Source organism: Zootoca vivipara, chromosome 1 (assembly GCF_965207765.1).
Source record: "Zootoca vivipara chromosome 1, rZooViv2.hap1.1, whole genome shotgun sequence".
In the NCBI taxonomy this organism is placed as follows: domain Eukaryota; kingdom Metazoa; phylum Chordata; class Lepidosauria; order Squamata; family Lacertidae; genus Zootoca; species Zootoca vivipara.
The window spans coordinates 115,665,196-115,678,339 of NC_142582.1; the positions used below are offsets into that span (position 1 = coordinate 115,665,196).

The 13,144-nt window shown below is 44.1% G+C and overlaps 1 protein-coding gene across 3 annotated transcripts in view; it reads right to left on the bottom strand.

Annotated features, from left to right (window-relative positions):
* Positions 1–4,291: 4,291 nt before the first annotated feature.
* CLMN (calmin) overlaps positions 4,292–13,144 on the bottom strand; it is a 67,005-nt gene continuing 58,152 nt past the window's right edge. For all 3 annotated transcript variants that reach the window (XM_088673056.1, XM_035106652.3, XM_088673061.1), the window contains exons 11-13: positions 11,716–11,776; positions 10,613–10,677; positions 4,292–8,956 (exon numbers count right to left, since the gene is read on the bottom strand). In XM_088673056.1, the coding sequence (XP_088529182.1) occupies positions 8,794–8,956; positions 10,613–10,677; positions 11,716–11,776 (289 nt within the window). In that variant the 3' untranslated portion in view covers positions 4,292–8,793. The remainder of the gene's footprint in view (positions 8,957–10,612; positions 10,678–11,715; positions 11,777–13,144) is intronic.

Consider the following 13,144-nt stretch of genomic DNA (forward strand, 5'->3'; position numbering starts at 1 on the left):
CAATGATTCCTAAACTTGGATCTCCAGCTGCTTTTGGGCTACAATTCCCATCATTCCTGACCACTCGTCTTGCTAGCTAAGGATGATGGGAGTTTTAGTCCAAAAACAGCTGGAGACTCAAATTTGGGAAACACCGGTAGAGCCAGTTGCACAATTTTCCTCCTCGCTCTAAGCATGAATCCCACTGTACAGTGTGTATTGTTATAAATTTGCAGGGAGGATCCCCCTCCCCCCAAAAAACCCAATAAATGAATGAATGTCAGGATCTAGCTAATATTTGGAATATTGAAGGGACGGTTCCGAGCCATTGCAGAATACAGGGCTAAGCTTTCTATTCAAGCCAGGGTCTCACCTGATAGAGACATTAGCATGACAAAAGGTGTTGATGACCAACATCAGAGAGAAATCCTTGGACCCTGGCAGACTGTGCTGCAGGAAAAAGGTGGCTCTAAAAACAAGGCTTAGGATAGCAGGGGAGGAGTTGCTTGCCAGAAAGGTTTGCTGAGAACAAGAAAGAACAACAAAGGTCAGAACCATTTTGGCAGGTAGAGAGAAAGGGCCGGGTATATATGTGAATAAACCACATATCTTAAAAGTCACTTAACTTTTCTGCCACACCTTAATTTCCCCAAAGGAACACAGACCGTGGAAGAGGGCCAAAACCCCTGAAATCTTGGGCATTGCTTGGCAAAAATTGGCGTGGCTTGTAATACTGTAAAGCAGGGGTTCCCAACAAAATTTTCTCGAGGACCCCTCATCGAGCCGCTATTGTGACAAGGACCCCCATTAATTCCTAATCCTAAAATTAAAAAGTGAGAGCCAAATTAAGAGTCTTTTTATATTTTATATTTATACGTTTTTTACAGTTCTTCCTCTTCATCTGTAGGCCTTTGTCGTTTTAACGAACCACTTTTTACTACGCGAACTGTAGCTTCCGCGAGAAACAACGCTTTGTTTACAAACACTACTGTTTTGCAAAGAGGCAGCGCGCGCCAGGGAGGAGGGAGGGGAATGGAGAAGACAGGGTACCTGCGCAGTAGCGCACAAATGAAGCCGACGCACGCAAAGCATCTTGGGGAGGTGAACGTTAGTAGAATGCGCGCGCTGCCTCTTTGCAAAACAGTAGTGTTTGTAAAGCGCCACCTAACGGCATACAGCAGAACTACTGCCTCTATCTAATTCTAGTTTTGCGCTAGACTCTGCTCATGCAGGAAGCGGCCAAAACGAAAAATCTGTTACCATACGAAATATATTTAATATATTTTTTATTCTAATAGCATCTTGCGGACCCCTCTGGCATAGCTCGCGGACCCCTGGGGGTCCCCGGACCACCTGTTGGGAACCACTGCTGTAAAGGAAGGGAGTTTCTCTTGCACAGCTCTCAAGATGTTTGTCCATTTGGGCATTTCAGTTTGGTAACTCTACAAGCCACAGATGTCACGAGACAGTATAATGAAACAGTAAGCTTACTACTCGATTGTGGGGATAGAATAGAATTTTGCTGCACACGGACAGGATAAATTTTCTAGATTAGAATGTGAGGGAAAAGGCAGGTCCTAGCTTGACACTTTTTCTACGTAAGGGATTTATTTTTGCTGAAGTAGTGCAGTACACACAGCCTGTTTTCACCTGCTGCTTATGGGAACAAGACCTAGCAGGAGATAAGCACTTGGGGGGGGGGGCAAATTTATCACACCGTTAATTAGAAGGACGCGAGGAGGATATGATGATAGGCTAGCTTGTAAAGGAACCTAATGGTTGGTGTAATAGTTGGATTTATAAAAATAAACTGTTCTGCATTGGTGATCTGAATCTTAACAATAGGATGAAGCTTTTTCACCAAGTCTTTCCAGCAGCAGCATTACAAAAATGCCACATAAAAATTGCCCTTTCTAGAGTGCACCAGTTGAGAAAGCAGATGGTGGACCAATTATTGAGATGCTCCCTCCCATTAAAAGTCCCCTGCCAACATCAAAAGTTAGACTGCCAGGGAGACTGTCACAGGTATGCTAGTTTTTAAAATGTAGATTTATTTTACACACGGAAGCATTAAAAACATACCACCTCCATAAACATGCCATTTAGCCTTTACCATGAAAACAAATTCTGAGCACCTTTGGCTATTTGCTGAGCTGCTGTGATGTCATGGAAGGTTAATGAACACTAGCTGATTCTATGGAAAAGACCCTGATGTTGGGAAAGATTGAGGGCACTAGGAGAAGGGGACGACAGAGGACAAGATGGTTGGACAGTGTTCTCGAAGCTACGAACATGAGTTTGACCAAACTACGGGAGGCAGTGGAAGACAGGAGTGCCTGGCGTGCTATGGTCCATGGGGTCACGAAGAGTCGGACACGACTAAACGACTAAACAACAACAAGCTGATTCTATGGAACAGAATGCTGAAAACGGTGAGGCTGTTGAGTGGGAAATGGGAGGCAAGTTTGGGGTGGGAAGGAGGGGAAGAAACCTAGAAACCAAGTCTATTGTTGTTGAGAGAGGATGCACGGACATGGGGAGGGTGTCTGAAACAGACATATTAAATTTGGTGTCGCTGGACTGATTTTTGGCGGCAGACTTTGGCGGCAAGTCTGTAATGTATCAAATGTCGGGATGGAAATTAATCGACCAGCTGCTATGAGCCAGATTTGGCCTGTGGGGTCTTCCAGTCCTGTCAATCAGACCGGAACTGAAGCATGCCGATGGAAAGCTTGTGGGGATTCCTCTAAGAAGCAACTTTCCCCCTATGAGAAGGAGAAATTGCAGGAACCCTTTCCTTAATGATTGACCCACTAAGTGTGACTTCCATACAAGGAAAAGTCGAATCGAAAGACCAAGTTGTCATTGTTTATAAATGCCTTACAATATTTTTTTAGAATGATGAATTGATGGCTAAATTGGAGCAAGGTACCAGCCCTCTTCAGGAACATTCATGGAAACATAGGAAGTGGGGACACATATACAGTGGAGCTGTGCCTTTGGCCCAGTTTCACGTCACACCTCTTTCACTGTCCCCTTGGTGTATTTGCAGCAAACTTCTTCCCGGCACAAAGTGAGAATGCTGAGTTTCCAGGTTCTCATTCATTCAGGTGGCCTCCATGCAGGGGAAGCTGGGCCAATAGGGCAAACAGGGCACTGCCCTGCCATGTTCAGTCTGTCCTCAGGCAGCCCCAACCTGCCTACCTCCTAACTGAAAACCTGGCTGTCAGCTTCTGACACCTTAGGGTTGCCTTTGCAGAATTTAGCAGGGAGGGATGGGGACCAAAGCAGAATTCGGTGGCTCCACCTATCACTGGCTCTGGCTCCACCTACTTTTGGCCTTCCTGCCTTCCTCCCCACAGACTTCCGCAGACACATGAGGCGCCTGTGCCACAGATGTTCACCGTAAACATGCATAAGTGCCGGAGGAATCGCGCATCCTTGCTCCACCCATGTCGCACTGATCATCTCTGGAGAGGCTGGCGAGAGCTTCTTAAGGACGCCATGGCTTGAGTAATTATAATTATAATATGCAATTCTTCCCGATAACTGTTATTTGTATAGTGCCAGTACCAGCATGCATGGCACTTTACAGGTGTAGCCTGTGTTTATTTTTGTTAAAGTATTATTCTTTGTTACAGAAGGGCAGTGGTTCCCAAACAGCTGCCTGCCCCAAGACCATTTGAAAATTGCGGAGCGTCTTGGTGGACCACTCAATGATTTCTCTGCCTGTTTAGGAATCGTGATATGCTGTGTATGCTTTTTGACTTTCCCTCTGCTCCTTTTCAAGTGTCTTGTCAGCCTCTTTCCCCAACTTGGGACTTATCTCTATCCTGCGCAAGCCAAAGTTTATTCATCTGGGGAAGAAAAAGCCTCCTCTCTCTTTCACTTCCACAGACCACCTGAATGAAACTCCCGGACCACACACTTTGGGAAGCCCTGTGGTTGTATGCAGGGACTAAGAGAGGGTTAGGGGTCCTTATATTTGTAGGACCCCAGCTCCCAGCAGCCCCAACCATCCTGAAAAATGGTCAGGAAATATGGGAGTTGTAGTCCAGCAAATATCTGAAGGAAAAATGGCTCCCCAACCATGGATTAAGATGTTGCTTGGAAGCCCTGGTACCTGTCTTCCTCTTCTTAAATCATTTCTGTGAACCGCCTGAGACCTCTGGGTATAGGGCAGTATATAAACTCTAATAATAATAAACCAAATTATTTCAGCTTGTGACAAAAACGGTATGAAAAGCTGTTCTGACTTCCTAAATCAGAGGTTAACATGGATTCCGAAGAGGAAAGTAGGCAAACAAACCAATTTAGTACAGAAAATCCATCTATTTATTTGAAAATCAGAGGCATTAGAAAATAAAGTTTCAAGCTGTTCACTATTGCACTCTCCTTTTAATATAACTACAGATCAATGGTTGGGGCGGGGGCAACCCACGTCCCCTTTGCTGTTTGTTCCAACTATACATAAAACATTTTATTTATTCTTAAAAAAATACTTTTGGAGACTAAGTGCAAACATTCAGTGTATAGAAGTGACCAGGAAAACATACCAGGAGTACATAATGTGCTTGCTTATTTCTGTGCTTTTAAAAACAAATCCTTCTGTCTTAGTAACATCATGTTCAGATTGTCCCCGCTGAAAAGAAATGCCAATGCACCACAGAACAAAACCTGAATAAGCCAAAGGTTGCCAGTAGTTTGTAGAGTTCAAATCACAGCACAATCCTTTGCATATTTACTCAGAAGATCTGTCAAGGATTTCTCCCACGAAAAAATGTCCAGCCTAAATAAATGAACTGCACTATGTACCCAAGAAAAAAAATATTAGTGTGCAGTAGTGCAAATTCATAAAGCAAGTTTTGTTGCTTTGTATGTTTATTACATTTATATCCCACCTTTCCTCCAAGGAGCTCAAGGCAACATACACAACTGCTGCCCCACTTTATTCTCACAACAACCCTGCAAGGTAGGTTTGGCCGACCTAAGGTCATCCTGTGAGCTTCACGTCTGAGTGGGGATTTGAACCAGCAACTCCCCAGTCCTAAATAAGAGTGCGGAGCCACTACATCACATTGGTTTGCTCCATTTCATTTACAAACTCTGGTTAAGCACCTTCAGGATCTTCTTTTCCTTTTTTAAAAAATAAGGTTCTCTATTTTTCTCTACAACCCTGAGGACTAGAATATTGGAATGCAGTATATATTTAAACGAAAGTTCTGGGTTTCAAGATTTCACCTCTGGAAATGCGAGCTTCTTCCTTTGGTGCTTTAAGTGAAGGATTTCACAGTTATTTAAATACTTGGCTGAATTCGGTCCATTTCTTAAGCTAGATGGCACTGGATGGTTTTAGCTGCCCTTGTTGCACGATTGGGCCTGCAGTTACTTGGGAGCAAGCTCCACTGAGCGAACATGCTTAGGATTGCGCTGTTAATTGGCAGGAGGGCTGCAGCTGCAACAGGGCAGTTATGTGCTGCAAAAGCTAAGAAATGGATTTCTTAGCCTCATACAACAGCACCCTCCAAATTTCACTAAGAGCTACGGGAAAACTGAGTAGGCAGACAACACGCCACTGTTTGCTTCTCTCGCAGCATTCTCCCCTTCCCGTAAACTCAGCTAGGTTTCTCGGCACTGCTCAAGAGACAAATTCTGTTTTGCTAACCCGCATACTCTATCAACTGCATGATGTTTCGGGCAGCAGCTGCAGACTGTGCCTGGTTTAATCTGAGCGCTCTGCCGCTTGAATGGGTAGTTGGTAAGCACTGGGGTGGAAAGGGGGAAATAATAATACAGTCATCCCTGCAGCCCTTTGTTTTCCTGGCAGAGGAATCATTTTGGAAGAATATCAGTAGCATCAAGCAGCAAGAGAAACACTTTTCTGAGCTATTGTGCTGCTCGTCATGGATGACTTGACTTTTTTAGAAAACAAAAATGCAGCTATGACACGTTTGCCCAGCTTCAGGGGGAATTCAGCAGGACTGCATCCAAATGATTTCTCCCAGTAATCGGGATGCTTGCCAAAACGGACGTGCACAATTCAAAGCAGCCAAAATCATGTCACACAGAGAAGGTCCTCTTCCTGCCACGTTAATCTGACATGGAAATAAGACCCCAGAGGTTTGGCCGCTGCTACATGCAGATGGCAGCAGAGGCAACAGCAATGGAGTTAATGCGGCTGAGAAAAGCCCAGCAGAACCGCCATGCGTTTGGGTCAATTCAGGAACATCAAAGAGGCTCGAATAATTTGAAATTATTCAAATTATTGAAACTAAGTGAGCTTGGGGTGTCAACAGGCTGGATGGCCTTTTAAATTTAAAACCTTCCCCAGGGCAAGCTGAATTGGCAGCATTATTTCTTACTGCAGGCAGGAGACATCATTTCTACGTACTCCTTGTCTCTAGCAACTGACAGGACACCACAAAGAAAGGCTGTTGATTCTTTTATATCTATCAATTTATCTATACAGGAGAGCTTTTAAAAATGGTATTTCCCCCACCTGCAGTCTGAGGTGGCACAGGCCATTCTACTCCCTCATTCTGCTGCATGAATCCAGGGAGTGCACGATTGAGCCTGCATTCAATCCCCAAAGACGTGCAACGGATTCTACCCTCTGTATTCAGAACAGGTCAAGCCTGCTGGATCAGGCCAATGGCCCACCCAGCCCAACATCCTGATCTCACAGTGGTCAACCGGATGCCTCAATGGGAAGCCTGCAAACTGGACATGAGCACACTGCCCAGCTGTGATTCCCAGTAGCAGGGATTCAGGGGAGGTAGAGCATCATCATCATGGAAAGTAGTTCATTGATAGGCTTGTCCTCCATGAATTTGCCAAATGCTCTTCTAAAGCCATCCATGCTGGTGGCCATCACTGCCTCCTGTGGGAGCAGGTTCCTTCATGCCCCATTTCTGAGCTCTCCAAAAGGATCTGCTTAGCTGCTTTTGGAAACCAAATGGTGGACGAAATGACTATAGGTCTGGTCCAACTTCTTATGTCCTTATTCCCATCCATTGGGACATTATGAGTTTTATCCGGGAAACCTAACCCTAACTGAAACCCTTCACGCTTGCTGACACCCCAACTTTGGTTCACATTCGTTGACATGTCAACACACGGAACAAATTCCGGTTGTGCGAAGGGAGAGGAAGCAGCATGTACAAGACACACACTGGAATCCACTATATAGTAATGCCAGCCATTGACACTGCAGCTCTGGTGCTACGGGATTATGCTGAGAGAACCATGGACTGAGCATTTTACGGATTCTAATATGGCAACCAGAGGCTAACAACTCTCCTACCTTGGTCAATAAAACACAAGTCTCCCACCTCATCTCAGTATATGGCTCATCTTCTCTCCTAACCCACCCTCATGACACTGATACGGTTCCAAATAACAACATTTCTTCCATACATTTCCACTGAAAAGTATAAAAAGGGTCCCTCCTTCATTTTTATCTAGAGCAAGGCTGAGGGGAGCCTGTGGCCCTCCAGGAGTTGCTGGACTACAACTCCCATCATGCCTTGCCACTGCCTGATGGGAACTGGAGTTTTTGCAATGTAAGGAGGCATCCATTACTATTCCACCCCATGTCCATAGCACGCCACGCCGGTTCCGTACCACTGCAGTTCAACTTCCATCCAAAGCCACATTGTTCATCTTGCTGTCCACTGTGGTGACATTTTACATAATTATGTAATTAATCCATGGTGCACCTGAAGCAGCAAAACCAGAAGCCTTCATCTGCCCCGCCTGCAATACAGCCACAGCAGGCGCTGTAACTCTCCAATGGTTTGACTTCACCTCCAAAGGCGCACTCCTCCATTGTCTCCCAAAACAGACAGACGCCAACGATTGTGATACTCTTCCACATCATTCATTTAAATGCAAAGGACATTGGATAAAAAGGAAACACAATGCAAAGGTTGTGTGTGTCATCAATTAAGCATTGTTTGAGGACTGAAAACAACAACAGTGTAGACCTGAAGACCCACAGGTTCCCCATTCCTGACCTAAATCACTGTCTGCCATTCCTTCACAATCCCATATACATTAACCTCAAAATTGGTTAAATTCTGGTCTTGAGCCATATCACATACTTCTGAAGAAAGTTCTCTGGAGCTATTCCAGATTCTTCTAACATAGACTATATAGTGCAATCCGATACATGTCTACTCAGAAGCAAGTCCAATGAATTCAGTAGTGGGGACCAGACTGCAGCCTTAGATTGGTTCTAGCTGCACGTGCTAGATAATAAAATAATTACATCTTGTTTCAGTTTATGGAGGAAGGACAACTTTCTTCAATCAAAAATTTCTACTGAAAAGGCAACACAAAAAATACACACACATATATTTTTGGCAGATTTCATGGCTGTAGATAAAATCCGAAGTATAAGAATGATTCCTTTTGAAGACTAGAACGCTCTAAATCTAGGAGCTTTCCCTAAGAGATTATTCATTTTATTTAACATCCTATAAAGCAAGGCACAGACATACAAAAATTGCAAGTATTAAGTAATTAACCCAATGTCTTCATTCTCTCTCTCTCTCTCTACTATATATATATAATCTCTACCTACCTACCTATCTATATAAATATATACTATATGTACACAAAGTCAGGTGAGTTGAATCTTCATAATGTAACAAGCCACCTGAGTAAAAGAACGAGCTCTGAATTCAGGGGAGGGGTGTGTGGAGTCCTGTACTTTGGCTAACACTTCTACCTCCTGAAGAAACGCATTTGGGGGCACATCAAACAAAGAACATCAAGCCGCTATCTTTTATTATTCTGGCTCACTCACAGGGATCAAAGTGGGCTGCTAACCAGCTGTGGAAGGAGCAATAAGCAGTAGACCAACACCCAGAGGAAAACAATGAAGTAAAACAGCTCAGGCTGCTCTGTCCGCGGAGAGGGGCTAGGCACGCTGGCCTTGTCGGAAGCGTCTTTCTTTTCAAGGTCTTTTCTCTTTCTGCAAAGGAATAAGACGAAAGATAGTCACTGGAGGCCTATCTCAGAGTACCTTGCCTGAAGGTGGGCAGCTACTGCAGAGAGGGAGCCTTGTGGGATTCCAAAGATGATCCCCCCAGGCCAGAAGCAGCTCACTGGCATGGGGACATTATGGTAGCTTTCTAGCAGGTGGGTTGCTGTTGCCTATGAGGAGAGAGAGGGGCAAGGCAGCAGGGAGACTGGCGTGGTGCAAACACATCATCAGACTCAATCCAGTGCTCCTGCCAATGCAACTGCACTGTGCTGACCTCCTTGCCACTTTCCAATCTCCCTCTCACTAAGCAGCGACTCACATGCCAGGCTCCACCCCATCCACTAAGCCACTTCTACTCTGGACACCTTCATTACTACCCTTCCAGCTCCAAGGAAAGGAAAATCCTGGTTATTGGAGCTTTCAGTAGCTAGATTCATTGGTTTAATGCATCGCAGCATTTGGTTTGCTTTACTTCATTTGGCTTGTGGATAGTTTAGAGCAGGCACCCCCAAACTCTGCCCTCCCGCTGTTTTGGGACTACAATTCCCATCATCCCTGACCACCGGTCCTCTTAGCTAGGGATCATGGGAGTTGTAGGCCAAAACATCTGGAGGGCCGCAGTTTGGGGATGCCTGGTTTAGAGCCTGCTGAATTAGTTCGTTGCTGTTGTTATCTATTTTTTAGCCCACAATGGCAGATTTTTTTTATTTTTTATTAATTTGGCTGGCTATTTTATTAGGATAATCATTTTAAAAAATAATAGAAATTTCGTTAAGTCACGTTGAAATGCCATTTGGCAGAAAAAGGTGGCACACAGATCTTTCAAGTGTCAAGTTTTTTTAATGCTTCAAGTCAGGGTTTTTTTAATGCTTAGGCCATAGGCCATTCACACATAAGATAAATAATGCAATATAAAACCCAACAGTATAAAATACTGCATAAAACCACGTTGCTGCCTGGAATCATACATAAAACCTACATCTTTGAAATACTGCATAAGTCACCTCTAACATACTAAGAACTTACATACAGTATTTAATACAGACAAAAACATTAATAATTATCCCCAAAGCAATCGAATGCAATCTCCTTAAAAACCCTTGCCTGGATTTTCAACGCTGCTAGGGCAAAAAGAGAGACCTTGTGGGTTACCCTATAATCGGTGTTTGACAGGAAGTAGAAAATCTTTTCTCGCGAGGAAGCCTATTCAGCATAATGGAATTTCCCTTAATAAAAAGGGAGAACTTGGCAGCTATGGCATTAATCTAAATTAAGTCTTGGTTTCTGTGTGCCATGCGTAGGGGGCAACGTGGAGATGGGAAAAGAAAGCTTAACAAGGAATAAATAACAACCAGGGCATAATCCTCCTTGTCCTCAGACTCCACTGCAGGCATGGGGGACCTCCAACCTATGGGGCAAATCAGGCCAAGCAGGGTCCTAATTTGGCTTATGAGGCTGTTTTCCCCAAGCCACGCCCACCTGCCCCATACCTAATCCCAAATAACATAAGGAGTACTGCAGGTAAAGACACACAATTCCACATTCCTGGCTGGAGCTTATCCTTTGCAAAACCGAGGCTTGCAGTCAAAGCTGGTGTTTGTCTTCACCCTGAGGCTCAACTTATGAAAAAGGGTAAGTGCCCACCTGGAAGAGGAGCTAGCAATTTCATTTGAAGCTGTGCTTTTTGGAACATCCGTGCTGTTGAGTTCCTGGAAAATAATCAAAACCAAATAGTCACAACAATATAATTAAATAGCATGGACTGTAAAAGATATAGCAGGTGTATTTACAGTATTTATATCCCACACTGTAATAAAACTCTTCTGGACAACATAGAATCAAGGGGAAATGGTTACATTAAAAAAAAATGAAAACCATGAAATCTAAACACAGCAATAAGCCAGCAGCAGAGAACAAAATGAAACACTGCAGTACCCGAACTTTCACAGATCTTTTACTGGTTAAGAATTTAGGATTGTTGTAAGCTGTTATGGAGCTCAAATCGTTTGCCATTAAATCAGTAACTGATCATTTGAACGTGGTGACTTGTAGTAGATTTCAGAACTGTAAAAAGGCTTTATTTTTTTCAGATAAGAAGATTTGGCAAAACGAAATGGAATGATGTCGTATTCCTAGATAAAAGGATTAAACTGGGAGAACCCTCATTATTAACATTTTCAAAAATGCAAGACACTTTGGAGAGGAGACCACAGTAGTCACCACCACACCTCATTTGATAGGAGAACTTGGGGAATGTCCTTCAGTGATCATCTTAGTGTACAGACAGGCAGCCTGCTGTTTTAATAGCACTGACACGGGGAAGGCATATTGAAAAGCAACAGTGTAATCCCACAAATCCCATGGCAGAACACGCTGAAAGAACCTGAAACATGGGTAAGGGTCATAGCTCTGTGGCAGAGCATCTGCTTTGCATGAGAAGGTCCCTGGTTCAGTATCTCTAGGTAGGGCTAGGAGGTGGGCAATTGGCCTGATCCAGCAGATCTTCTCCTGCAATCTTATCTTAACAACAACAGGTCTGCTAAATGCATGGTGAGAGCAAAGCCACATCAATGCTGGAGCACAGTAAGCAGTTCAGTTCAAGAGAGATCTCAACTCAGGGTGACAGAAAATAGATCCCCCACATATATATAGATAAAAGCCACTGGCTGTCTAACTGCTTGCTAACCAGAATTATTTAGCTTGGTTTTGAATGAATATGCGAGAGAGAGAGACGTGCATATAATTACCTTACTGGTCGACTCTGCTAAATATCTTTGGGAAACGACATTGGGGTCGCTGTGGCTGACCCTGAAAAGGTTAATTGAATCAATATGTAAGAGAAGCTTGATTGGAAAGACAGCCCAGCTCTAACACTTTTGCAAGGCATGCTCTAAAGAGACAAAACACTGGCTAGACATTCTTCTCCACCCCAGTTTCAAGTTATGCACAACACCGTATTGTCTGAAGACATTTATCTCCTGCATGGTCCAAGTTCTTAAACTCCTCCGCAACCAGCATTCTCATTTACTACAATCTAATTAACGGTCCCAGCCCAAATTCATATGCAACACTGTAGAGAAACCATAGCTCTGGGAGAGAAAGTGACCGAACTCCCAAGTTTGCATCTAGGGATGAAGCATGAACTTGCTGTTGTCCGCACTCTTTCTCCAGATTGAGTAGAGCTTATGGAGAAGAGGACAAGGCAGTGAGGGTTAAGGGATGAAATGAGGAACGTCCAAAATACATTTCCTGGGGGTTTTAGAGCAGGAAAAGGAAATGGTGTTGAGGTGGCCCAGTGAAATTGCTAAGTAGGACAAAAATTCTTGGAAGCGAATAAATGGGGAGAATAGGTGGGGAGAATACCATATTGGCTCAAATATAACCCGCACTCCCCCACCCCAAATTCCGACCGTGAAGAGTGTGGCTTATATTTGCAACATTACGGTATGCAGCCAGGAGTGTGGGGCAAACAGCGCCAGGAGCATGGCGAAGTGGCGCCTGCCCGGCACATCTTTCCCCATCCGTATCCAAGGCCAGGAAGGGAGAGAGCAAGGAAGAGAGCGGCTTATATTTGGGTATTTCTTCTTTCCCCCTCCAAATTTAAAGGTGTGGCTTATATTCTGGTGAATACGGTAGAATAATAATAATAATAATAATAATAATAATAATAATAATTTATTACTTATACCCCGTGCCCATCTGGCTAGGTTTCCCCAGCCACTCTGGGCGGCTTCCAACAGGAGATTAAAAATACATATAAAACAATGTCAATTGAATGCAGAAAGCTGGCTTGAGACTCCCCATTGTGCTAACAAGGTTTAACCAGTTTGGTTCATTGTACTGAATGATGATTCTGGTAGAACAGGATCAGAATCCTATATTCAGCTGTGAGTCCACCACAAAGTCTCTTCTCTTCCTTCCTTCCCTCCCTCTCTCCCCCCCTCTCCACATGTACAACTCATCTAGACAACATTTAATAGCCTCCCACTGAGTGCTACTGCAGAGATTGGTCAAGGCCCATAGCTCAGTATCTGCTTTGCACACAGAAAAGTCCTAGGTTCAAACCTCACATGTCCGGATAGGGCTGGGAATAGTCCTTGTCTGAAACCCCGGAGAGCTGCTGCCAGTCAGTACTCATCCAACTGTTCCATCTGTGCAAGTATTTCAGTTTGCCAG